Source organism: Saccoglossus kowalevskii, chromosome 7, assembly GCF_978046115.1.
Source record: "Saccoglossus kowalevskii chromosome 7, keSacKowa6.1, whole genome shotgun sequence".
Lineage (NCBI taxonomy): Eukaryota > Metazoa > Hemichordata > Enteropneusta > Harrimaniidae > Saccoglossus > Saccoglossus kowalevskii.
In genome coordinates this window covers 20,189,267-20,216,660 of record NC_140647.1, presented here as the reverse complement: position 1 = coordinate 20,216,660, position 27,394 = coordinate 20,189,267, and the positions used below count along the sequence as shown (strand labels likewise).

General features: G+C 34.9%; 2 protein-coding genes and 1 long non-coding RNA gene across 4 annotated transcripts; 2 read left to right on the top strand and 1 right to left on the bottom strand.

The window, feature by feature from the left end:
- The first annotated feature begins 226 nt into the window (after positions 1-226).
- Positions 227-8,389, top strand: LOC102805456 (uncharacterized). The gene is made up of 6 exons (XM_006824674.3): positions 227-372; positions 2,334-3,431; positions 6,362-6,396; positions 6,710-6,879; positions 7,627-7,735; positions 8,139-8,389. Exons 1-6 carry the CDS (start codon positions 227-229, stop codon positions 8,387-8,389), a joined length of 1,809 nt encoding a protein of 602 aa, XP_006824737.2.
- A 3,124-nt stretch (positions 8,390-11,513) lies between these two features.
- On the top strand, positions 11,514-26,463 carry LOC100375744 (actin-related protein 2/3 complex subunit 2-like). Of its 2 annotated transcripts, XM_078005602.2 has the most exons (10): positions 11,514-11,714; positions 13,219-13,253; positions 13,790-13,902; positions 17,686-17,918; positions 18,831-18,924; positions 20,665-20,791; positions 22,975-23,075; positions 23,212-23,315; positions 24,723-24,746; positions 24,844-26,463. In XM_078005602.2, coding segments are annotated over exons 1-10 (906 nt in total). In that variant the 5' UTR covers positions 11,514-11,640; the 3' UTR covers positions 24,845-26,463. The 2 variants fall into 2 exon arrangements, with proteins under 2 accessions (XP_077861728.1, XP_002741252.2); XM_002741206.4 differs by having other exon boundaries at positions 24,723-26,463.
- On the bottom strand, positions 15,129-15,382 carry LOC146740574 (uncharacterized). Its single transcript, XR_014929989.1, has 2 exons — positions 15,315-15,382; positions 15,129-15,283 (listed from the first exon to the last, which is right to left on the bottom strand). It is a non-coding gene; the product is annotated as an uncharacterized LOC146740574 (long non-coding RNA).
- Positions 26,464-27,394: the final 931 nt, after the last annotated feature.

The window sequence follows — 27,394 nt, the reverse complement described above, 5'->3', positions numbered from 1 at the left end:
GATGTTTAGATGATCGAACGTCAGGTCACTACGTTAAAATACATGACCTCTTGAACAATTGTGCAAAAATGATCCTGTTGACCCGTAAAATGAGTGTATGTGTAGAAATACCTATACACCATTGTTCAGAACAGTTCATTCAAACACAAAGAATGAATAGTGTTTTCAGGCGGTGACTGTGGTCATGGTATTCGTAGGCCACAGCTTAGTTATTAGAGTCGCTGTCATGTCTGCTGAGACGAGAAAATCAACTATATTAGCTGCATTTGTTATTTTATGTGTAATAACATTCGTAGAATACGGAGTTTTCGTGACATTATTCCCTCTTAACCAATGGACAAGCGTAAAGAAGCAAATAATGCCGAGATGCAGGTGAGTATTGGGGTATATATAGGTAAATATCAGTGATTTATTTACATCAGTTTTGTTGCATCTCATATCATTTATCACCTTGTCCCCCCCCCCCCCATATATTCCGCCAGATAGTATCGGTGGTAATGAACGCATATTGCACCACTGGCTCTGTTAGTCAAGGTTACGACAACAACTTTTTAGATTACGTAGAATATATTGCTCACTGTTAGGCGGCGGACCACCCTGCCCATTTTGCCGAACAATTTTTTGAAGTCTTCCTAACCAGGAATTCTCAAGATCTTGGGTTATCAGTTGGACATGATGGCGCCCTTCAAAAATAGTCAAGCATGCATGAATATCGTTCATCACCAGTTTGCCCTCGTTGTCAATTGTTCACTTTGTCAAGGTATATTTCCCGATGCTTTTAAAATAGCAGAGGTCATTCCCATTTATAAAAAAAGGTTCTGTTAAATAAATGTTGTCAACAACTACCGTTCAATATCCACCCCCTATCTTGAGCGTGTGAAGTATGTGAATCAATCGTTAATAAGCAATTAGTTATATTTCTTTAAAACAAATCTGTACTCATTGATACCCAATTTGGCTTCTATACTAACACAGTACGAAACTTTTCTTTGCTGACCCGGTGTAGGAAATGGCTGACAACTCGATCTCAAAACAGCCTTCAACACCAGTAATCACTCATGAAATTCTTTGCCGCAAACTAGAACACTATATGGTATTAGAGGTCTTGTTCTCTACTTTAGTGTATAACACTACCTTTGTCCACCTTTGTAAGCAATTTGACAGCAATTTGTACCTACAACGTGCGGGCGGGGTCCCACAATGGTCGATTCTAGGTCCGATCTTATTTTTATATTATAACACAGTCCCTTTATCATAGATAGAGGGACTGTGATTATAGTCACTTCTACCGATTACTTTTACTTTCGACTTTTTGCAGCTGACATTACCCTTTTAAATTCATTCAAACCAATAAACTCATTATCTCAGAAATTGATAACGACTTTTAATTCGTGAATGGTGAATGGATAATAAATTTATTATAAATCCCGAAAAAAATTACATGAAAATTAAAACACTACAACGATCGGTCACTCCTGAGGGCAGCCTAAGTGTTAACGTGTCACCGACTGAGGGCGTATGTACCGTTAAATACCTGGGCGTCTAGAATATGACATGGAAAGCCCACGAAGATAAAAATTGAATCAATTTCACAACTAAGACATTTTGTACCTAAACATATTTTATTCTCCAATACACATATTACATATTGCAACTCTACTTCAACCAATATATCTCTTACAGAAAAAACAAACAAACATTACGCCTCATCATTTTCTCTAATTCGCATTCCTATGCTTCTCCTCTGTTCCAACAACTAAGAATGATGGAAATTTTTTCCATTCTGTAAATTACAAACCTGTTTATTTGTCTTTGATCTCAGTAATAACTATTTTATACATATTTATCCACCCGCTTAGCCCGTAGCTTGAATTATTATAATCCAAAATTGAATTTTACACTGAATCAACGCAGTCTAAAATACTAAAATACCTTCAACAAAACAAATAAAAGTACAGTAATTATTTGGGTCTCGTGACTACTATTTTCTTGGATCGTTGTGTATGGGTCTGTTTCTAATGTAATGTGAGGGTGGTGAACACAATGTGATCAGGGTTTGGTACATTCAATTTCGCAGCAAGAGAGGACAAAACTCCGTAATTTTCATAAATCTAAAATGACCGTTAAATGTTCTGGGTACATTTTATCAAATTATGTAAAATTTAGATTTTTTTTTCTAAATTAGAAGTTCTACGTACTTCTGTGTAATTTCTGTTACCGCCCGCCGGTTTTCCGTATATTTTTAATTGAAAATTGCACCTGTAATATGCTGTTCATACAAACTGTATATCAAACAGTTTAAAATAATCGATTTCATTTTCTTTCGTATTCAGGTTGCATTCCAATACCAGTTTAATGCAAGTCAGTACCACCTTAATGCAAGTCAATACCACTTCATTGCAAGTATCGCCGATGATCAGGTATCAGCAGCAGCACGCAGCGTGCAATTCCCTTGTCACAAAAGTGGCGTTCTTGAAGACATACAAGACAGCTAGTACGACAGTTTTCTCAATACTCGCACGTTTTGGACTCAGTAATCACTTGTCATTTGTATTACCATCGCGTCATGATCCTGGTTTTTTTTCGAGAACACAACGCTTCAACAGTGAAATGGCGGAGCACTTGTTGCCTCCTCTTCCAGGTTCCCGGTACAGCATGCTAGTTAGTCACGTTCCCTTCAGTAAACCAGCTATCGCCAAGGTGATTCCAAATGCTACGTTTATAACAATTCTACGCCACCCCGTAGCTGTATACGAGTCAATTTTTGGATTTTTTCATGTTTCTCGCATCCTCCGGCTACGAAACACTGAAAGACAAGAACCATTCGAAATGTTTTTGTCAAATCCAAACCTGTATCTTAAACGTATTAAGAGCCCATACTTTAAAACATTACTGAGAAATAGACAAATATTTGATGTCGGGCTTGACCCTGAAAACAATGACAATGAAACACTCGTTGATCACGTGATACAACAGGCAACGAAGGATTTTGGTTTGGTCATGATTGCTGAATATTTTGATGAATCGCTCATTTTGTTGAAGAAGCTTTTATGCTGGGAATTTGAAGATATCCTGTATATGAAGCAGAATACAAGGAACGACAAACTGCGATCAGAACTTAACGATTGGAAAACACAGCGAATTTTGAAAATAAACAGCGCTGATTTTAAACTGTATCAACACTTCAACAACACTTTCTGGCTCAAGGTCAGGGAGTACGGTGACAGTTTTGATGAAGACTTGGCGACATTTCGAAGTATGTTACGTAAGATGATTTCAGAATGTCTAGATGAAGGCAGATATGTCATTGACTATTCGCATCGCAGAAATAGGACACTTTTGAAACAGAACGCACCGAGTTACTGTATCAAAATAAAGAATTGGGGTTTTAAGGAAATTGTTGAACGACAACGACGAAGAGGGCGTCACACGTGAGCAACAGAGGATATGGTTAAATTATAATGCTATTTAAGTTGTAATTGTTTCGATAGTTAACGCTAAGTGATCTGTGCTACACTGCGAACAGTACTGGCACTGTATTGAGGCAGTGAACTGTCATTCAAACGTATCGCCAGATTTTTATTTAATTTAACTAAAATTTCAAAAAATTCTGATAAAATGCATGGTCATTGAACTACTCTTGCACAAAACAAAATGGCGATTTCGTTTGATTTCATATGGTGAAAAAAATCATATGCAGTCATATTTTCCCGAATGACAGGAAAATTCGGAGAATATGTAGTACCCATGGTGTCAATAACCAATGTTTGGTGCATATACTGATGTAGTGTAAATGTTAAACGCTATTTAACTACGGGACTCATTTTGTATTTAGTTTCCTCTATTGCCCTCAAGTCTTGGCGAGAAACATTCATAGGTGAACCCCGGGCGTGGATTGTGTTGTTTTCAAATATCACTGTAATTAGATTTTACAATAATATGCAAACAACGTTGTTGTTTTTTTATAAGAAACGTTATCACTTTCTTGTAAGATAAGTTAATACTGTTATTAGCATTCCTTTTTTTCCAAATACGTCACAATTACATCACGTTTAAGTCATTAAAATTATATTTTATAAATGACGTAATGTAGTATGTGTTGCTTTATTTTAAGACATCGAAGTTTACACCAAAAAACAATTCGTTTAAAATATAATTGGGACGGAATATGAAAATCTGGAGTTGCAATTTTCATTTTTTTTTCAATTCCTGCAACATATTTCACTAACACGGCATCAGACGAGTACGACAGTGGGCACCTACTGGACATGGACATGTATTGGAACTTCGACCCTAAACAGGCCGTTAACAATCGTCATTATCCCGGTAGACGTCTGAAAACGTGTGTATTTTTCATTCATACGTACACACAGTGAAGTTGAACAAAATATAATTTATAACACACAGGTACCCCTCGATATATGTAATAGCTATCCTGGACATTGCTGTGTGTGACTCGAGCAAATTAAAACATTTGTAGCCTGTCACACCGTGTGTATATCTGAGCATTACACGTGTGTTACGTTTGCAGTATGTGGAGTATATACATTCTTAGTGTCCACAAGCCATCTGTTTTATATAGTTCAAATGTTGTTACTAATCGTGCCTTGTAGTACGACTATAGGGTAATATGCAACATGCAGTATTGACCCGATTACATACTAATATCAACGCTATACACCAAGTATGATGAATTTCAAGTATATGTTAATATGTTAATACCCAACAAAGATAAATACATATGACTTCACAGTCAGTGGGTGTTGTTGTCTATAGCTACATTGTCGTGATAACAGAAGGCACACTTGTTAAACAAGTTCATCGTTGGATTTACGGTTGCTTATTTTACAGGCGCTAAAGGTAGGCTTCTACAACTTAGTGCGATTTACATAATTACATTTAATAATTACAAATAGTAGTTTTTGTAAAACACAGGACACATATTATTTAATGTGGTGTTGACACTGGATTAAAAATTAGTATGATGATTGAGTCAAATCTCTAGTCTTTCTAGCCAAGACAACCATATTTATAGATGGTAGCATGAATATGTTGATAATAGTAATAATAACATTATCACCTGCATGTACATTGCACAATAATATGAGGTTATTACGTGGATACATTAAAATATGCACGAAGACAGTATCGAGCGACGCGCAGCGGAGGTCGATGCAACGGCGTACTGTCTGAGTGCATATTTTGAGGTATCCTCGTAATAACTTTATTATTATACATCTTTTCCTTCCAAAGATACGTCATGGGAATGCCGAAATCCAAAATGTATAGAACAGAGTCAGCGAACTTCTGTGTGTTGAATCCCGTCAAACCGGGGGTGGCAGCCTTGTTTACGTGCGCAATCAATCCATATTTGGAATTCGCATTCCCTTATATGGTAGGATGAAAATAGCCCGTAAACTACCGCAAAATTATGGCACGCTGTAACGTACGGCGTTACGGTGACATATGTATAATAATTATATATGTGAGTCTCACAACGTTCCCATTATCATTGCACCACCTGTCATTATTTGTACAGTTCAAGGATCAATATCAAAAACATCTCTCTCTGTCACGACGTGTTAGATTTGTGCACGGTGACTGCAAAAACATCTCTGTACGTGAGTAAGGAAGACCTGATACACTCGTGACTACAGTCAAGGTCATGACGATGATTCAGAAATTGTGACGATCGTTATGATAGCTGAATGTCACCACGACAATCTATCATGTCTGGCCTGTGTTTGCATACTATACTAACTGTCATGTTTAAAAAAAGGTCTGTTGGTTACTAGGAGCCCACGTCTGTCTAGCTATTGTTAAACATACCTTGTGATAAAGTATCCCGAAGTATGTCACTGTAAGTTACCTCATGCAGAATACTTTTGTATTCAATGGGAACATATTTCTGAATCTAACTTAAGTTGATATTTTGATAATTCACACAATTTGTATTGTCCGATTATGAGATTAAGGATTACTAAAAATTGCAAATGTCCAGAGTTTGAACAATTCACGAAAAAAGAATGTTTTCTAGATCGGTGTCAGCATGTGCTTACATTTTTTTTTCGAAGAGATCTCCTAAAGTATTAAACATCAGAGCGACCATTTTGTCAGTTTTGGGACCTGTTATATCATTTGAGTCCATTGGCGAAGGCAGCAATCTAATTTGAACCATGTGTCCCGTCTCTCATTAACGAAATTTCATCCGCCTATAGCTCGTATACTGTTCAAAAAATCCTCAATTGAATAAAACAGTATGGAATATATTGTTAACTGTAAATACTAAAGTTGTATATGAATGTGAATTAAAGTAGTATCAAAGAGTGATTTTCTGTTTTGTTATTCTAGTTATTCGCAGGAAGATGGAGCGCAATAGTTTAATCGCCGTGATATGTAAGTATCGAGGTTGTTTGCTAACATCACTATAAACGTCGACCTAGGGGAGCTCGAGCCTAAGCATTTTGTTTGCTCGCTGACCTTGTTGCGAAGCACAATTCTATTGCATTATGGAAGGCAAATAAATATCCATTTGAAAAAAGCAAAGGGAAAAAGAAATGTTGCCATTTACGAGGGATGTTCAGGATTCGACGCCGCTTAGACATTTTTTTTTAAATTTTCTAAATCTTTTTTAAAGCTGAATTCCAATCTTGTATTTTACTTTTTGATTTCAACACTTTGTTTTATTGTTTTCTCTCACGTGCATTAGTGTTCACCGTCTTCGCTGTAATTGTACATGAAGGATATTCCGAGGTACTGACATGTTATGTGTGTGGTCAAACAAAAAAGGAATCTGGCGTAGAAGACTGTCACACCGGGTTTAGTGAAAATACCACGCTATATGAAGAAGAGTGTAACAATGAGAACGAAGTGTGTTTTGTAAGTTTCGTTCTTATGTTGCATTTCAAGCACTTAGAAAGTTACCGTTACCACAACAATTAATGGAAAGATTTTTTTGTAAAATTCCTATCAAATTTCCTGTATAACCACACTAATTATAATGACTTCGAATGAAATTTAGAATCCCCTCCCCCACTACACTTTTGCCCCACCCCAAAGTAGTCAACCTGTCAAGTTGTCTACTTCCAGATCTTGAGGCACTTCTATTGTACCGTGGTTCCTATAAAACAAATACATATTTGCAAGGCAAATATATTGTCCGATCCGAGAGGCAACGCTGCCTCACATGTTTGCGTGAAATAAGCGAGTCATGTGTGGATAATACTATCTGTCGCGATAAAAATATTCCCTCAGTCATCTACAATTTGATAATGGCATTGTCAACTACATTGTCAAATATGAGCCATTTTCTCACTTTAGTCCCCAAAACTATAACGTTCCAGAGTGCTACATGATGTACTTAAAGGACGACAGTCGTCGTGCCGCGTCCTGTTCGATGTGGGACTCATAGCGACGTATACAACGCGTGTGAAATACATTGTTTATTTATATGAAATTCGAACACGCGCAGCGCGATGACCACCGCGCTTTAATGCGCAGCTGTTCGACCACGTCATTGTGCAACTGCCCATCTTTCCATCACCGTGTGTATTGAAATTAAATCACCATATGCAACACTGTTTAATAGTTTGATGAGAGTTTTCATAATTCTGTCTGTCTTTATAGGTTGGATGGGCGGAAGATAATGACCGAAATATAGTTGAGTTCCGGCGTTACTGCATAGTCAAGAAGTCACATCACGTCTGCGGAGTGCATATATGTGAGAATAAAACAGGTAAAAACGCGCTAAAAAAAGCACGGTGAAAGTCTGAGATGAAAACACGAGTGAATTATTTAATTCAATGTGCATTTGAAATATGTACACATATCTACAATGTTTGGGAAAGATTATGCTCTGATATGAACAAGATTTCAACGAACCAATACCATCGCTAACATTTCGTTGTTTAGGTATTTGTACATGTATATAGTATTGATTCGCGGCGGTCGAGAATATTAACCTGCTTTTCCGAAATTCTTTGCATTCAGTTTTATAATTTAAATAGTGCGATATCGCCGATTTCAACTTTAAAGTTGGAGATCGGTGGGGTGTGTTTTGCAAAATTTAATGTTGCAACAATTAATGAATGTTCAAATCTGCAAATGTATTTCAGATAAATTTTAATCTTTGTTCGTAGAGGGCATCGTGTGTGGAGAATGCTGTGAGACCGATCTTTGTAATACATATGATCCATTGACCTGGCGGAATGATACCAGTGAACCATTCACCAATAATCCCACGCAGCGTATTGACACAACGCTGAGCGATGAGCCCACACAAACTTCAGGCCATGGCAATCATGTTGCAGCGAACACTCATTTATTTTTAGTCTGTGCTTTACTTATGGTTATTTCCACAATATTAGAAGTAATTCATAAAGAAATTTAACCTTTGAGTAATTATATATAATTTCCATGGAACAATTATGCTCATTCTAATGTATTTAAACCTATATAAACTACTGTATTACGAGAACATTGACCACTGTGTTGTATTGAAACATATATAAACTACTATTTTACGATAATATTGACTACTGTATTGTGATGACACCTATATCAACAACTGTATTACTTTAATATCGACAAACATATTGTACTGTAACATATACCAACTTCTGTATTACGGTAATATTAGCCATTGTATTGTGATAAAACCTATATTAACTACTGTATTACGATAATATTGGCCAGGGTATTGTGATGAAATCTATATTAACTACTGTATTACGATAATATTGGCCACGGTATTGTGATAAAACCTATATCAACTACTGTATTACGACAATATTAGCTACGGTATTGTGATAAAATCTATATTACCTACTGTATTACGATAATATTGGCCACGGTATTGTGATAACATCTATATCAACTACTGTATTACGATAATATTAACCACGGTATTGTGATGAAATCTCTATTTAACTACTGTATTACGATAATATTGGCCACTGCATTGTGATAAAACCTATATCAACTACTGTATTACGATAATATTGGCCAGGGTATTGTGATAAAACCTATATCACTACTGTGTTACGATAATATTGGCCAGGGTATTGTGATGAAATCTATATTACCTACTGTATTACGATAATATTGGCCACTGCATTGTGATAAAACCTATATCAACTTCTGTATTACAATAATATTGGCATTGTATTGTGATGCAATCTATATTAACTACTGTATTACGATAATATTGGTCATGGTATTGTGATGAAATCTATATTAACTACTGTATTACAATAATATTGGCATTGTATTGTGATGAAATCTATATTTAACTACTGTATTACGATAATATTGGCCACTGCATTGTGATAAAACCTATATCAACTACTGTATTACGATAATATTGGCCATGGTATTGTGATGAAATCTATATTAACTACTGTATTACGATATTATTGGCCACTGCATTGTGATAAAACCTATATTAACTACTGTATTACGATAATATTGGCCACGGTATTGTGATGAAATCTATATTAACTACTGTATTACGATAATATTGGCATTGTATTGTGATAAAATATATATTTAATTACTGTATTACGATAATATTGGCCACGGTATTGTGATAAAACCTATATCAACTACTGTATTACGATATTATTGGCCACTGCATTGTGATAAAACGTATATTAACTATTGTATTACGATAATATTGACCACTGTACTGTGATTAAACCTATATTAACTACTGTATTACGATAATATTGGCCACGGTATTGTAATAACACCTATATCAACTTCTGTATTACGTTAATATTGGCCACGGTATTGTGATAAAACCTATATCAACTACTGTATTACGTTAATATTGGCCACGGTATTGTGACGAAACCTATATCAACTTCTGTATTACGGTAATATTGGCCACTATATTGTGATAAAACCAATATCAACTTCTGTATTACGATAATATTGGCCACGGTATTGCGATAACACCTATATCAACTACTGTATTACGATACTATTGGCCACGGTATTGTGACGAAACCTATATTAACTACTGTATTACTATAATATTTGCCACGGTATTGTGATAAAACCTATATTAACTACTGTATTACGATAATGTTGGCCACTGTATTGTGATAAAACCTAAATTAACTACTGTATTACAATAATATTGGCCACTGTATTGCGATAAAATCTATATTAACTACTGCATTACGATAATATTGGCCACGGTATTATATTGTGGTTCTACATATATTATAGATTATCTGCTGTTGCTACGATGTGAAGGTACATACATTAGCCCAGTATTGCCATGTTAGTTGCTGTATTGGAATAATACATATTATAGTTACTTTACTGTACAGTATTTTTTTTATTAGATGATGTATTGTTATAAAATCTATTCTAGCCTGGCTAAAGTATTGTGATAATGACTATATTGGTAAATGTATTTCGGCACTGCATTCAATATTAATTCACGTTTAATATGTAGGTCACTGAATTGTGACCTACATTTTCTACTGTATCGTGATATTGTTTATACAATAGCTATTTTATTAATCGAGTGTGTTGTCAGTAACAGGATTCTCAAAAACTACATAACAGAATCCAAATATGAATATGAACATGAAAAACAACGAAATAAATGTTCTCTTTTGAATAAATAAACCAAACTTTAGTGCAAAGACTGAAACAATTACCGGGGAGTGATAGAAACGTCGCCTTATGATGGAATACATTTAACAGCGCCACCACCGACGGAATAGTAACATATATTTGGTTGTCCTCATAGCTATCATGCGTATTAGGAGAATGATTATTTTTTTTGTCTCTTTCATGACAAGTGTGCCATCTAACACAACTGATTTGAAAGGGATCCTGAGTCAAAATTAAATCGCCAAAATCAAGTTGAATCTTGTTTTCCTGCTGAGGTGCTCGGTCTTCAAGAAAAATGAATAAAGTTGTCTGTAACTGTAACTAATTTGGTTATTATAAATTGTACGACATTTTTCTTTTGAGTCAAATGTCATCCACATATTATCTGACAGAAATAGAAATACTAGAACTAGTGGGAAATCGGTGAAGTTGCATGCACAGGACACAAGCCGTTTTTTCGTGGTCATTCCATTATTTCAAATTTGTTGGCTATTTAGAAGAGGGTAATTTCCATATTTGTGTAACTTTTTGTAAAAATATTGTAGAACAAATCACTCCTTTTATCTGCATTAATGTAGAGTTGCATTTTTAAAATTATACCAAATAAATTCTTACAATTTTGAAACGTGTAAATGCATACATTCTATAATGTGAATAAAAAAATCAACTTTGTAACTGTGATGGCGCTGTCTTATAACCTCGTACAACGCTATTTTGTAGTGCGATACTCGTGAACATAAGAAAAGCTGTGAATAAAATCTTTTGTGTTGAAACATAAATAATAAACTTAATATTATAATAAGTATTTTGATTTATATGTAAATAGCTAAGTATAAGCGGGTATGTCTAAATTGAAAAACAAGACCATTGAACGAGCGATTGAAGTCGCCATTTTGTATTGGATTGAAAGTATCGTTTCCACTTCCGCTTCACTCATCGTATAGTTTTTGGACTTGCCATTATTGGCATGAGGTTTGACTTGTGAATTGAGCTTCTATTTAATCAAACAAAATGATTCTCTTGGAAAATAATAATAGGATTATTGAAGAAACGCTGTCGTTAAGGTTCAACAATGCGCTAGCGGGGTGAGTACGGTACTCTCAGTAGGAGGAGGAAATCAATGCTTGGAATTGATCAAATGCCCAAATGGGTGGGGCGGACACTTTTTGTCTGCACTCCTCTTATCAAAAGAGCCTGAGAATGTATTTCTGGCATAGGTAGCTATACGAATATATTGTTTTACGAATTATTTTTTAGAATATATACCAGTAAAACAAGTTTACTCTGTTTTTGTAGAAACCGGAAGTCGTCCCACAATTCGGTCACGGTTATATTAGAATAGGGCACAGTCCTATGATAGAGGGACTGTGAATAGGGACTGTGATTAGAATACCATTCTCCGCTGACTGCATGTACGCATGCATCAGACGTCCAATGCAAGTATATTGTTGTACTAGTGAAAACATTCACTACGATGGATTCCCGTTAATTCATAGTGTTATTGTCCTGTCTGTAAAAACATTGGTTTGTGTTCCAGTTTTGGGTTGGGCTAGGTCAATATAATTCCTGTCACTACAAACAAATAAAAACGGGGATGCAACTTCCTTGTTATGAATTGCTCTACACTCAACAAATGTGGCTGGTTTCTGAATAAAACCATGCAATAGACCCACTTGATTTTTAAACTCCTATTTATCCATTTCATGGAGTTTTGAGGATCTTTTGCCAGTTAATGCAGAAGAATAAAATAGTTTTCTGATCGCTAACGAGCAACTCTGACTCACTACTCCCTGTCCTATTTTGTCTCGATACAAACTTTTATTTTCTTTCTTTATGAAACTGAAAGTGCCCACTAAATGAAGAGATTTCTTTCATTTGTGTGAATCAATACATGTGCATCAACCTCTTATAAAATGCCAATCAATTATAAAAACTGTAAATTTAACACAACCCCAGTTTACAGAGTTATGTCGATGCTCATTTTCTAAGACAAGCCTACGTCACAAACTGGTCAAAATTCCCCAAACATTGCCAGCAACCAATCACAGACTAGCTTAAACAATAGCTTTCCCTAACGATATTACTTAGCAACGTTATTTCCCCCACGCTTACTTGAAAAATCTTTTGTTTTTGTCCCGTTTCCGTTTCCGGTCTGTCTTAGAGAATACCCCACTTTAAGGGGGTTCAAACCCCATTACATGTACATCGCCTAACATGTTTGCATCTGTTTTTTTCTCTTGTGCCAACGTAAGTTATGCTGACTTATAGGGACACAAAAACATGAACATGATATAGGTTTCTTGCTAGATTAAATACTAGTGTTAAGGTACAGTCAAGATACATTATGTGACTGTGGACTGTTCAAACAAAACCATTTATATTTATAATATGATATATACACTGTAGTAGATAATATTTGGTAATCATTGCTCATAATGTTTAGCAATTTTGCATAGTTATTTATGACAACGGTTACCAAAAATTATCAACCTGTAGCAAACTCTGGTAGATTATTTCCAGTGTAATACATCTTACTATTCTATGTACACGTACGTTTATTATTATCTTGTTGTTTTCTTTTCACTTCAGAGGTAAACCAGAAAGTGTAGATATAACCATAGCAGGTAAGTGTACATCACAAATCACTAACTGACATTTCAAAACCAAATCTTGATTGAGCATTGGCAAATTTTTTTCTCAGATAAGATTCAAAATGGCTTCCTGGCAGACAGTCTTTATCAACGAATGCTGTTCTCCGACATGCCTTGACTAATTGCAATCTAACATTACATGTATACCTACTTTATACATTACGTCACACACATTGACATGCATTTGTTGTAAATTTTGATTCAAAATGGCAGACACGCTTTAGTTTTGTTAATTATTGAACAAGACAGGGACTGTGTCACGTTAGACAGGTGGTCATTATATACAAGTCACTTTACAGATAAATTGCATCAGGACTGCTTACGGGCAAGTGGTCCTTATATAAAGGTGGTACTGTATGTATATTCGCTATTGTGCTCTTATCAGGTAGTACAATGGATACCTCTTACAGTTCTTTCTAAGCATCTTTTTATTCAGTCCTTTGCCTTCAATAGCCTGCCTTCAGCACACACAAGTTTATTCATTGGTTTCTTATTTGATTATTTTCTAGATTTTGATGGAGTATTGTATCATATTTCCAATCCCAATGGTGATAAAACTAAAGTAATGATCAGTATTTCTCTGAAATTCTTTAAAGAATTGGAACAATATGGTGCAGAGGAAGTAAGTTTTTCACAATTTTATGTTCCTTAGTTCCGGAAAATTAAATAAAAAAGATTCTGGTCAAATTGTTGTCTGAACTTGTGGGTGGATATTTGTTTTCTAAAGTAATTTTTTTCTTTTCTTGATGGGTGTGATGAACAAATATCAGAATATGGCATGTGTAAGTACTAAATGTTGTGAAAGTTAACGCGACTGGCTGTTTTAATAGGGTAGTATTGTAAAAATCATATTTGAGGCCGCAGCTAACTTGAGACATTGTTTCATGTTGAAATTGACAAGTTTTGATCCCAGGAAAAAGCCTGCAATATAAGCCGCACCCCAAAGTTTCACAAACCATGGACAAACCAAACAGCCACCACATATTTCAGAAAAAGATATACCATTTAATTTTAAATTAAGGCATAATTTTTTGAACATTTCAATGATTCTCGACGCTTAGATTAGAGTCTAATTTAGGTTTTCCGTAGTTATTGACGCTTATTCCAGAGTACAGGTTTATTGTGAGCTGTTATTATCTTCAAAGTGTTAAATTCTTCTTCAATGCTCAGCTTATCTTTCGAAAACAAATAATTTCTTGATTTAAAAACAAATCATGTCGTTTTCCCATCAAAATCAAAGCCAAACGATCACACTATACTACATATACTACAACAAACATGGCGGATATTGTATCGTATCGAGCGTTTATATGTGACCGAAATCATTCGCTTGCGGTGAAACTACATTTGTAAGTTGAATTTTCACAACAATTCAACGAATTTATTTTTGTACGTTATTGTAATCACTACTGAGAAATAATCAGCAATTGTAACACTTCGAAAACAAGTAAGTTATTCACTTGTGTGAAACGCAGCATGACCGGTACCGTGATCATTTGCTACTAAGAGTGCATTCGTTTTTGTTTTTACTTCTTTTGGAATATATTTTTCGTTATCAAAAAGAAAATAAATATATATTACATTAAATAATATAATGAGTATTTTTTTGTTATCATGCAAAAATTTTTTTTTGATTGACTTTTTTTATTTTTTTATTTTAATTTCCCTGATGTCTAAATCAAACATGGAATGTACAGTCACTCTGCCGGAAGTCGAACATGCCAGTAGTCGAAAGCAATCGACTGTGTCAGACGGCTGTCTCTCAGTTGTAACCTATACCGGTGCTAACGAATTAGTCTATTCAAGAGATTGTAGTTTACAGTACCGTAATCTGCAAATGCATACAAATCTATTTGTAGATATTATTTATTGTGCAGTATGTTATACAGTGTGAAATTTCGTTTGTGTACAAGTTTGTCTGTGTGTAAAAATCCGGAAGTGCGCTTAGAATCGCAACAAAGTTTCAATCAAGTGTCGTGCATCTCATTAGCATATCATTATCCCTTCTGGCCTTTGTTTTTTGAAAAAATTTACCACTGTTACCGAAGTGAATGCTCTAATTAAAGCCGCACCAAGACTTCACGCATCTGAATTCGTCCATTGAAAAAATGAATTTTATTTAAAGCTGCGGCCTCAATTAGGAATTTTACGGTAGTCCTCGTGCTGTGCATGTGTGACATTTGTGTTGATAAACATTGATTTTTCCACCATTCAATGCATTCTGCTAATGGAAAGCACAAGCATGTGGTTTGACCTTGGAGCAACTTGCACCAATTACCTTCTCCTTCGATACCTTCCAATTACTTAAAAAAATAACTGACCGATCACTGGTATCATAGTGGCTGTCGCATCAGACTCACAATCGGTTCAAATCCTACCTTAGACCCATACCCTATGTGAGTGTGCCACAGATTCGATGGAAGGGCAAATCCACTGGCCGAGATTCATTCAAATGCGACTTTGAGGGAACCTTGTTAAGGTCCGCAGGTGCTTGTGTTCGACTGAGCCTGGTTGACGCCAGGATAGCGCATTGAATTGCCATTTGGTAGGAAGATATCCGCACATCCTGTCATGTAGTCCCAAATATGAATATGACTTCTGTGGCAAAAATGCACCATGTGTCAGCACTAGCACTTGCAATTTGCACTTGTTGATCTGCCCAACAGTCAAAGTCGTCTTTGTTTTATATGAGATCCAAATATCTCGCGCATGCGTGGGACGACGACTACCGTCCTCTCTAAAAATGGCTGTGAAAAGCCCACGTCATTCATTCACGAAAACACCCAGATAATGCATTTGAAGATATTTTGGAAGTTGGGACATCATTAAAATAATTATTTAGTGTCAATCAGACGCGTTTTATATACAGAGTTGGAGGTTTTATGCCTACATGAAGTATATGATGTAATTACCATGTGAACACAATGCATAGCACTTACTGGAGTATGTATGTACGAGGCAACCAGGGATCTCAGCATGCTGGTTGGTGGTGGTGGGTCAGCCCTACTCGCACTGGCATTCAAAATTAGCGACCACCAGGACAATGTTTCAAATGTTATTATAATTATGCACCGACTGACGCATATCCTGCCAGTCATGGATTTGAATTTGTAAACAATGCCGCATGGTGTTGTAGTGCATTACAATATTAGTCAATTTTATAAAATTAGCACCTCATTGTTTATTTGTTTCCTTAATTTGAAAGTTAAAATTTTGTCAAAATCACTTCCATCGCAATACATAATGGTCAAAGCAAATATCACGATCTGTTTATCTCAAAAAATAGTGTGGGTAAAATAAATTTCAAAATACATTGTGAATGATGTCAAAACTCTTCTTGGTATCATAGTTTTAAAAACCATCGTGCTGTTTACAAATGATCTATGCCAACACATCATGCTATGACATTGTTTTACTTTCACAATGCAATTTTTACGATCACTAACATTCAGTAAACTTATGGTTTTACTGGCGGCATTCTGATTCGTTAATGGCCACCTTGACCCATTGCGTCAAAGGACGCATGCTGGTCAAATGCATCCCAAACATGATTGTGGGTTTGTGATTTTGTAAAGTATTCGGGTGTTCAAAAACATTCTCTCACAATAAAAATTTTACTGGTATGTAAATGATTTGGAAGCTGATAATAAATTACTAATAATAAATTACAACAATGTTTTATTTTTGAACTCAAACTATTTTTTTTTGATGTCCAATTTTTTTTTCAGAACTGAAAAAATAACAAATAATACTTTAACTTGAATGAAAAAAGTATTTGCATGTGTGACTAAGTTCATTCATGAGTGACCAGCACTTCCATTGGTCTGCTGAGATCCCTAGGATACATCTCTGTACTCAAATGATGACAGTTTGGAAAATGGATCTTTCATAATTAGAGATATTTGATTGAACCATTTGCTTTGACACTAGGATTGCAGGATACTCAATCCTCTGTCATCATGTTTTATTTATACATAAAAAACTTATCATAATTGTATTGGGATTATGATTTTTCACAGTAGTCAGTGCATGGCTTCTTTCTTTTGTCTGACATTTGGTGGCGCTGTTTCACTTCAGAAGAAGTCAGAAGGCTAAAATAGTCCACTGATGAATCTTGAATATGAATAATATTTAAATTTATTTTTTCTCAAATGTCCTTTTCAGGACAACAGGAACCAAAAACATGAATGTGTTAATTGGCATTTCACAGGCATTTTAATAATCCAAAATAAAATGTTTACAGCTAAACAATTTGCCTGTTTTCTCCATCTGTCAAATTCATGTACATTTGTCCATCGTGAAATGAAAATAGTTTATAGTACTAGACTGCTTACCTGTTGAAACCGACTGTGGCTGCTGCAGACACTTTGTATTGATTGTTATATTTATTGGAATTATATTTTAGTTACTGAAAAAAGTTTACGGCAGTTACCTGACAACTACAGAAGCCGGTCACAATGCGTCCCTTCTGTACGACCTTGAGAATGTGCCAGCAAATAAAGATGAAGTGGTCAAAGAAGCTGGTCTTTTTAAGAGGCACTGCTTTGCATCGGTATTCAATACCTACTTTGACTTCCAAGAACGTGAAGAATCGGGACATAAACAAGCTGTCATTCATTACAGAGACGATGAAACTATGTGAGTATGAATCATGCATAAATCTATTATTTGACAATGGAGGACATGATCGTCAAATGATCATTTCAACAAAAAAGTTTGATATTTCGGTATTTTATTATCCAAATACCATTGAATGTGGTACAAATTCATGGAAATATTACACGTGATTGCCGATTTTGTAAATAAATGATTTTCGGATTTTTTTTTAGCAGATTGTGATCACACCTGATTCAAACTTAATTACACCTTAATTGTTGTGATGAATGTTAAACACTCTCACTATACATGTAGGGTAGCATTCATTGTATGAAAAGAAACCAAGAATTCAACTGTATTTAATAGCTTGCTGACTCTAAAGTGGTAAAAATGGAGTCAGTTCACACATCTATCTATACAGGTGTTTTGGAATGATACAATTGAAATGTGACACACTTCTTCATCACGGTTAAGTCTTCGCAGCAAGTATTGAACCTCTCTCCCTCGTGACAATTCTTTAATCTAAAATCTACATTTTAACTAATAAAATAAATACCAGTACATGCAAAATTCTATAAATTTATACTATTATATAGAGAAAGAACATTTACAAGAGCACCAGAAAAACAATCTTTCCATGTAATTAGCTGTATATTAGGTGTGCTTAATGACCTGCTAAAATGCTGTGGAATTTAAATTTCTGAAAATAATTTTTTCCAAACCAGAGGCGATTCTAAGCAATAATTTCATCAATTCGTTTCACATTAGGTTGGGCACTTAAATAATGATAATTTTGCCTATTGATGAAATGACATGCAACCATTATTTGACATGTATCTTCCAACTACTATAGCTAAAATCAAACCATGTTTTACATTGATATACATTTAGTTTCATTATAACTGCACTGTCATAGCAATAATGTACTCTACATGGTGTGGTTTATTTTATTAGGTATGTCCAAGCACAACCTGATCGAGTAACAGTGGTTTTCAGTACTGTCTTCAAAGATGATGATGATGTTATAATTGGAAAAGTTTTCATGCAGGTAAAAATATTTATTAAAAAAAAGGATAGCATTCATATAAAACAAGTATTCCATTAAAATCTCGTTTTTAAGTGTGGCTTGTATCACAGTGTTCTCCACAATCCAAATTAGCTGGTGGGTGGCCTAATTAGCATAAATTTGCATATCAATTTGCATATCATTTACATACAGCATTCTCGCATTTATGACATGAACTGCAATACACACTAAGTTATTTACTATTCTCTTTTTAATTTACTTTAATGGGAACATGTTACAATTTTTTGAAATACAAACAGATTGATCACTATCAATATTTACGAAATGCAAAAAGTTTGAAATTGGTGATTTATGCGTTCGCAAATTATTCTGCGTTCATGAAATGCAATTCGAGTAACCAAGAGCAAGTACAAAACATAATTGAGTTATAATGTAGAAAATATACGAGATGATTTGCCCAACAAAATCCATAACATTTTTATTTGTGGCATCAGTACTCACCCGTGCCGATGGACGGTAAGATGCATTTACGCATGTACGGCCATGATACGTTGCGTTTTCACACATTGTTTTGGAATTCAAGAAAAAAATGCTAGCAATCGGCAAAATAAAAGAATCTGATATGTTCTCGAAAGATTAGACATAAAAAATAGATTAATTGAAAAAAGTACGTGGAAAAGATAACTAAAATATTATTCAATTACAAATACTCGCGGTAAACTAATCCAGCAGCCATGTTTGATGTTTATTACCGCTTTCCGAATTCAGTACACGAACACCCAGAATGCGCTGTTCCCCTATGCAACTTAGATACTAAATCGTTACAGCGCCAACAGCGGTGGGTAGCAGACGGTCGTTGAATGGGGTAGGCCGAAAGGTCATCAGTTTGCCTTCTCCATGCTGTTTTCACAATGAAAATCGAGCGTACGTTGTAAATACGGCTAGAATTTAAATGTTTGTTCGAGTTTACATGCAATCTGCTAATATATTTGTTTATTTTCTGTGCATATCCATTTCGTTCGTATTTACTTCTTTCTTTCGTGATCGGAAGATGATTATTAAAAATACAGCTGTAAATTGAAACCACTGTAGTTGCGTGTCGTGAGCATTAAGTGGCAACAATGTCGGGCGACAATGAATTCAGGCGATTGACACATTGCCATGAATATACTTGATAACTGCTTGCAGACTTCCAATGGACATTGTTTATGTTTGGACTCTTGAAACAATAGAAAAATAAAGGGTTGGGCAACTACTCTTTTGTTTAGGCTTGGGAAGAACAATGCAAGCTTTTTACAAATAATTTCAGCTGGATGTACGTTGGTGGGCGGGTGTTGAGAGTTACTGGGCGGCCGTAAAACTTGATGGGCGGGCCGCCCGCCTAAAACCCCTTGTGGAGAACACTGTATCACAATGTTGCAACTTGTTGTTTTTCAGTCTGTCGAAAATCTCCTACCTTCGTGTGTCGGGGTATTATCCTACTTGAAATACTTTTCTTTCTTCGGTGAACTTTGTCAATTTGAGAAGACCAATACAATTTCTGCTACAATAAAGATGTAGCGGGTTCTGTGCATGTACAAATCAAACCTATTTTAGTCAATTGCATCACAGAACAAGTGAATTACATTATTGCTGTATTCAAGAACTCAAAAAAATGTAATACATGCTTTGCAAGTAAGCAAGGATACTAGCAAAACGTTTAAGACAATTAAACCAGACTTACTGATTACGTTATTTATTTTTTCTTGACTGTGTATGTAGGAATTCAAGGAAGGTCGGCGTGCTAGTCACACGTCTCCACAAGTTCTATTTACTCACAAAGAACCACCTCTAGAGCTGCAAAAAACTGATGCTATGGTGGGGGACAACATTGCATATATCACATTTGGTAAGTCTCATTATTTAATAGGTGTAATTTGATTGCTTGGTATTCTTGCCTCCAGCTGAGTATGAACTGGTAACACATAATTGTTTTGATGGCTGTAACTTAACGCATCAACAATTCAAATTTCTTTTCTTAAATTATTGTGCTATCTCAGGGGTCATCAAGCATCCTATTATTAATATCAAAGGTTATACATAAGTACCACTCTGTGTCAATTAAAGTTGTATTTCCACTTTGCAAATATGTTAAACATTATCTCCTAGAACCAGCTAAAAACTTGAGATGTGTTTATATAATAATATTTTAGCTAAAAAATAAACTCACTTTTCCATTGATTTTATTTTGACGGTACTGCATAGTCTTATTTCTTCACACAAACGTATCTTCTTAGTGAGTTTCTGTGGTTTACAAATCAAGGTTATTTTTTACAAATCTCTCTTAATTCCTTTTCTGCAACTAATCACCCAACCATAATCTCAACATTTGGTGGTGTTTATACATATAATGTAAGGATCAGGGGGTGGTACTTAACATATTTGCAAAGTGCGAATACAAATTTAACAGTTTGTGGAATTGAGGACATTTTTTGTCGAGTAATCCAACTACTTATATTTGTAGAACATCACATCTTGTTGCAGATCAAAATGTTTGAAATAAAAATGACAAATGCAAGGTGGAGAAAAGAGGTTATGGAGGGGAAGCTAAGTAGAAAAATGTGGAAATGTTAAAAGCATGATAACTTCTTGATATTTAGCAGAGTGAAAAGTTGATCAAATAAGTGACAAAAAGTAAATAAAAAAGAGGCTGTTCTTAAACATGCTTTCATTGAAACAGTGATTTTCCTTTAGCATCAACCCCCCTACTTTGGAGGCCTTTTCGGATTTGAAAATTGGCAAAATACATGCAATAATGGGTACCCTAAGTTTTTTCTTCAGAATTTAAAACAGAATATTTCAAAGAACAATATAGTTTCAGGAAATTACTGTCAAATATGTAATAGCTAATACCATCCCTAAGGCTACTCGTTTTTCATAAACGTATTTCCCCATTTCTCAGCATGAAGAGACTTGTTGGCTTCCTTATGCCAAAAAAATGGCATATTTTGATTGATTTTTGATAGTCAGATACATGTTTAATCACATATTTGTACTCATAAACCCTAAATGACCTTTACACTGCCAGCATATAAGTTATAATTGATCAAATCACAATTACTGTTTATTACATATATATATACCGTACTCGACCGCGTTAGCGCCCATGCCCGGGCAAGCGCCCACCCCCCACTTTTGCGCAATTTTTATATTTGGGTTCACATTCGGCAAAGCGCCCACTCCTGCAAAATGCAACTAATGTAAAACTTGGTACTTGGTCTTGCGTAACGAATCTTGGTAATCGTTTTTATATGATACAGCGTGGATATCGACCGTTGTGAACATGTTGTGAATGCGTAGAACACGGTAACCGTGCGTAAACTACGCTTCGACAATGACCTGTTAATACAAGTAAAATGCGGTAAATATTTCATGCCATATTCAGTTTACCTCTCAAAAATGGGTAGTTACTAGTTTTTTGGAAAAACTATGTCGTTTATTCGCTGAAATCAATTCCAACAGATCGTACTTCGACATCGATAATTCACTTCCGCATTGCGTTACCGGAAAGTCTTCGGGAATTTCCGAAGAATTGCGTCAGTACAACACAGCATTGTGATTGGTTAATAACCAACTTGACCCATTAGGTCAAAGGACGCCACTGCAGGTGAAATCTGCAAATGCATCATGGCGGAAAGTGATTTTCATCGAGAGTTTGCGTACGATCCAACACCTTCGTCAGTGGAGATAATATGACAATTTTGACTTCGACTGTGTTCCAACAGACTCAAATGTTTTTAATTTCGTAAATTCTGGTGGTACGTAATTAATATTGTAATAAAATGTGCATATTTTTTGTGATCATTTCTGTTTCTTCATTGTGAAAATCAATGACGACTCAATTAATTTCGTAATTTGATTTCCCTCAAAGACGTAATCTGTTACTTGATGAATCAAATTTTTCACTCTTTTTCGAGGGGGGTGCTCGGGTAAGCGCCCACCCCTAAAAAATCGTGATTTTCTGAGTTGAGGCCCCTGGGCGCTAACGCGGTCGAGTACGGTATATATATATATTTGAATTTCTCTTTTTAGTATTGGAACCAAGACATACTAACCGTAATACTCGTGACAATACCATTAACCTGATACATCTCTTCAGAGACTACCTTCACTATCACATTAAATGTTCAAAGGTAAGTAAATGATTCCATGTATAGATACTGCTGTTGTCACAAGAACCAGCCCAGCTGTGGATCATTTTGGTATATTTATGATGGTCAGTTATATCAGGTTACTGACTCATTCAATTTCACTGTGTTATCGTTTCAGGCTTATATTCACTCTCGTATGCGTACCAAAACCAACGACTTTCTGAAAGTTTTAAACCGAGCACGACCAGAAATTCAGGAAAAGAAAGAAAAGAAAACAATTTCGTAAGTCAGCTGTGTCACTTCAATTCTTATGTTTCTGCGCAAATAATTAGTAGTCATATTTAGTCATATATTAGTTATACAGCATTCAATAAATTACAGATGCACTTCTAATAGAGGGAATATGGTATCTGTGACCACCTATAGGTGAGTAGTAGAATGGTCAATGAAATAATATTTAAATTTCCCTGAAAAGTTGACAGTTGTGTTGCTAATATTTTGGATGTATCGTTCAAGTGAACAACGGGTGATTTTGTGTGAAAGACGGGTGCCGAACATCTGCCGCAACAATTGATTTGATTTTGAACTCAAATTTCTTTATTTCGTAACTCACATAGAAAAGCTGATCTTTGACAAGGGAATATTGCGTTTTAATACACTACTTCATCGAAATTGACCATCATCAAATGTGTACAGAACAATATTAAGCATGGAAATATTCCCAAATACTTTAGTGTTTGTCGAATCCCACGCGATGCTATGACCTTTGTTTGTCCTGCTTTTTACATTCGATTTCATGCATAACACGGTATCTCACAGTGAAAAGAAAATGATCTATTGTGATTATTGTTCGTCAAATGACATTACTAATCTTTACTCCATGTAATTAATTATTCACGAGTACATTTTGACAAATGAATGAGTAAGAGAAAACTAAAATAGTGACAGATGTAATTATAACTTTTGTGTCATTAAAATAATGTGAAACATTTTGAATTAGCTACATACCATTTCAGCAAATTTAGCTTGATGCGCTAATTAACAGTATTCTAATTTGATAGTCAGACACATGTTTAATACATCTTATACATCTTGAATTAGCTAAATTACAAATTAGCTGAATTAGCTAATATAACATGATGGCCAGAAAGACACGTTTTATAGTAATTTCTCAAGGACTGTTTTTTAGGTGATAAATTTTACAAAAACAATGAATTTGGATTTACACCTTGCATGTATTACCTAAAATCACAGTAGTGTATTGCCAGTTGGATTAAAAATGGCTTTATCATCTGCACACATTGTCTTAATAAATTTGATCTTTAATCGTGCACTGTTCCTCATTCTATGATTAAGTAATTATAACCAACACTGTTGTACAATACAGTGAGGCATTGTTCATATCATGGACAGTTTTGAAAAAACACAGTGACCAAGCTCAGAAGTTGTACATATATTTTTTGCCGCGTTTTTCAGTGTTATTCATTAAAAAATTGTGTAGCAAATGTAATTATTTGTAATTAACCATTTTATGTCATGATTATTTAGTAGTTATAGTCTGGGAAACTATTCAGTTAATTGTTTTAATTGGTTTGACATCCATGTCTACTTAATTACTTGACAAGATGGTTGATGTTAACAACATGCTACAGTGATATTAAATGTGTATTTATTTTGTTTTCTCAACAGAGGAAAAATGTTTCACCGAAATTAGTAAGTGTCAAGACAGAATTAATTACTGGACAGGTCAATCTAAAAATTAAAGTTTACTTAAATCATGGATACATTCAGTTCTTTTTTTTTTTTACAGAATTTAGAAGCAAATTATTAATCAAGATTAATAATATCAAGCTATTTTTAGTCCAATTTGCTGTATACATGTATTTCTCATTTTTGCAACTTCTTAACTATGCATTCTGAGGACGGTTATTTTTCTGGAACAAATTTCAAGAGCTGCTTTGCAATATTCGTGGCATGTGTGAGTGATAAATCTGTACAAGCTTGTACTGCTGAACATGTCCAGTCCGGGGGGGGGGGGGGGGGGGGGTTCCCTTAGGATCTGTACCTATCTGAATCTCTGGTATTCTGAGGGAAAACAACTTTTGTAGATTTTTACTGACTGATGATGTTGGTTTCAATTTTTCATTGGGTGAACGCCTTGCCACATGTCAACCTTTTAAAAGTAATTAGATCTGGTGCCTGTCAGTGTACCCAACCATTCATTGTAAAATTGATGTTAGTTTGCAACTGCTATGTATACTATGTTGGTACATTTTAATGCAGTTGACAGTAAATGTAGATGAGGAAAACCTCTGTCCTCAGAGTGCATTCAACCTGTACACATGGACATGCATCAAACCAGTAAATATGATCTGAATATGTAAAATTATAGCTTCTCCATAGTTGTTCAGTTCGGTAACAACACTGTTCTCGGGTCAATGCAAAGCTAACTACAAGATTGTGTCTGATTGGCTACCCAGCCCTAACATCTCACATCAAGACCAATCAGAGAGCAGCTTGTTTGTTTACAGGATTTTTCAACCTTGTATATACGCTCGATTCGACGGCTGTTTTCACGGTGAAGGAAGGGTGAAGATAAAGTAAAACAAATACTTTCATAGCTTGGGATATGGGGAAAAATATATTGCAATTTTTTTGAAAGAGAATTTATAGGTATATGAAGTGTTGTTTGTTTCCATATGAATATTAGGCTAGTGACACCCACTTTATTTTCTTTGGAATTATTAGAAAAGTAATTGATTTTAATATGTGTAACAATTTTTTTTTATAGAAATTATGCTTGACCTTAATAATGATATTCTCATAATTAACCATTTCATATATAAAATTATTTTCAATCTACATTATGGTTTTAAAAATCTTTTTTTTTCCCTCTTGGACATGTCTGATTTCAAACTCTTCATATGCATGTAATTGGGAAACTAAACAACCGCAGTAACCTGGTGTGAATTACAAACTAAAACTTGTTATTAGTTACCTAATGTTCTGAGGTTGCATCTATATTAACCAAGTGAATTTATTCTGAAAATCCTCTGTTGAGCTTGTGAGGGCGCTGTATGAAGTCCTGAAACCTCTTATTAACATTTTTTGTTGACCAATATGCACTGACAACAGCGATGGTCGTTGCGGCATGTCATGTTTGATATGGTTTCCCGGAAGTGTTATACAATTCATATACAATTCATATGTCTGTTTACATAAAAAAGAAATGTGACCACTTGCAGCATAATGAACACATTTATTCATTTTCTGTGAACCATCATAGATGAAGAATAAACAGTTTTGCTGTCAGGATTATAGTTGATGGGTTCTGGAAAATATGGTTCTGTGAATTTTAGATTTTATATGCATGTAGATATTCAGAAGTGATAAAAAAAAAGAATGATTCAATAAAAGTCGATTTACTTTATTTTGTATTTTGTGTGGTTTCTCTTAAATTGATACTTATCAATGTTATATTTTGGTTAGTCTGGGAGTGTTTAGCTAAATGCCACCAGGAACGTATTTTATCCATACAGACTAAAGTGGAATGTGGCTCTAATTAGGCCAATCTGATTAAAATAAGATCCTGGTTGGCTTAATTTATTTTTTTGTATTTGTTGTTATATAATTACTATAATTATTATTTATTTTAACTATTTGTTGACGTAACAATTATTTTGCTGCAAGAATGGGTTTGTTCGTGAAAGCCATCGGGATCTGAACAACCCACATAGGAACTCTTGTTCCACCAATGATTGAACCAGGCAATTTACCCAGCCAATCACAGAGTGTCTTACAAAGCGGTTAAACTCGTGTTTTGCGCAAGCGTAGAACTCCAGATGAAAATATGGCTGACCAAAAATGAACTGCTGCAGTAGTGAAGTTCGAGGTAGGTTTATGCGTTTTTCGATGAATGGCTTTCACGAACAAAACCATTCATGCAGCAAAATAAATATAACATTAAAAATAATTAAAATAAATAATAGTTATAGTAATTATATAACAAAAAATAAATTAAGCTAACCAGGATCTTATTTTAATCAGATTGCCTGTGAGGTCTGTGTGTCACAACTTACATTGCCATCTGACTGGTATTATTACCGGTATTAAGGATTCCAATCCAGCTGGTTGGAATATAAAGTTCTGCCGGAGATAAAATGTTGAGGCCATAGACAGGGACATTTCTTCCAGAAAAATCCAGGTATTGGGTTATTTATTCATTCTTAACTAACATAGTTAAAAAACACCATGATAAAATACAACAGGAAAGTTTTAGTAAGTGATATAAATTATAAATATAGTATTAAAAATTAAAATAAAGCGTAATACATGAGAACAATAACAATACTCGAAAATGT

Bases quoted from the DNA above. Each gene is read 5' to 3' on its own strand.
- LOC100375744 (XM_078005602.2), top strand. From the start codon at position 11,641: ATGATTCTCTTGGAAAATAATAATAGGATTATTGAAGAAACGCTGTCG. The intron at 17,919-18,830 runs GTGAGTATGAAT...TTATTTTATTAG, and splicing joins TACAGAGACGATGAAACTAT to GTATGTCCAAGCACAACCTG. The intron at 20,792-22,974 runs GTAAGTCTCATT...TTCTCTTTTTAG, and splicing joins CATTGCATATATCACATTTG to TATTGGAACCAAGACATACT.
- LOC102805456 (XM_006824674.3), top strand. From the start codon at position 227: ATGTCTGCTGAGACGAGAAAATCAACTATATTAGCTGCATTTGTTATT. The intron at 6,397-6,709 runs GTAAGTATCGAG...CACGTGCATTAG, and splicing joins TAGTTTAATCGCCGTGATAT to TGTTCACCGTCTTCGCTGTA. The intron at 6,880-7,626 runs GTAAGTTTCGTT...CTGTCTTTATAG, and splicing joins ATGAGAACGAAGTGTGTTTT to GTTGGATGGGCGGAAGATAA.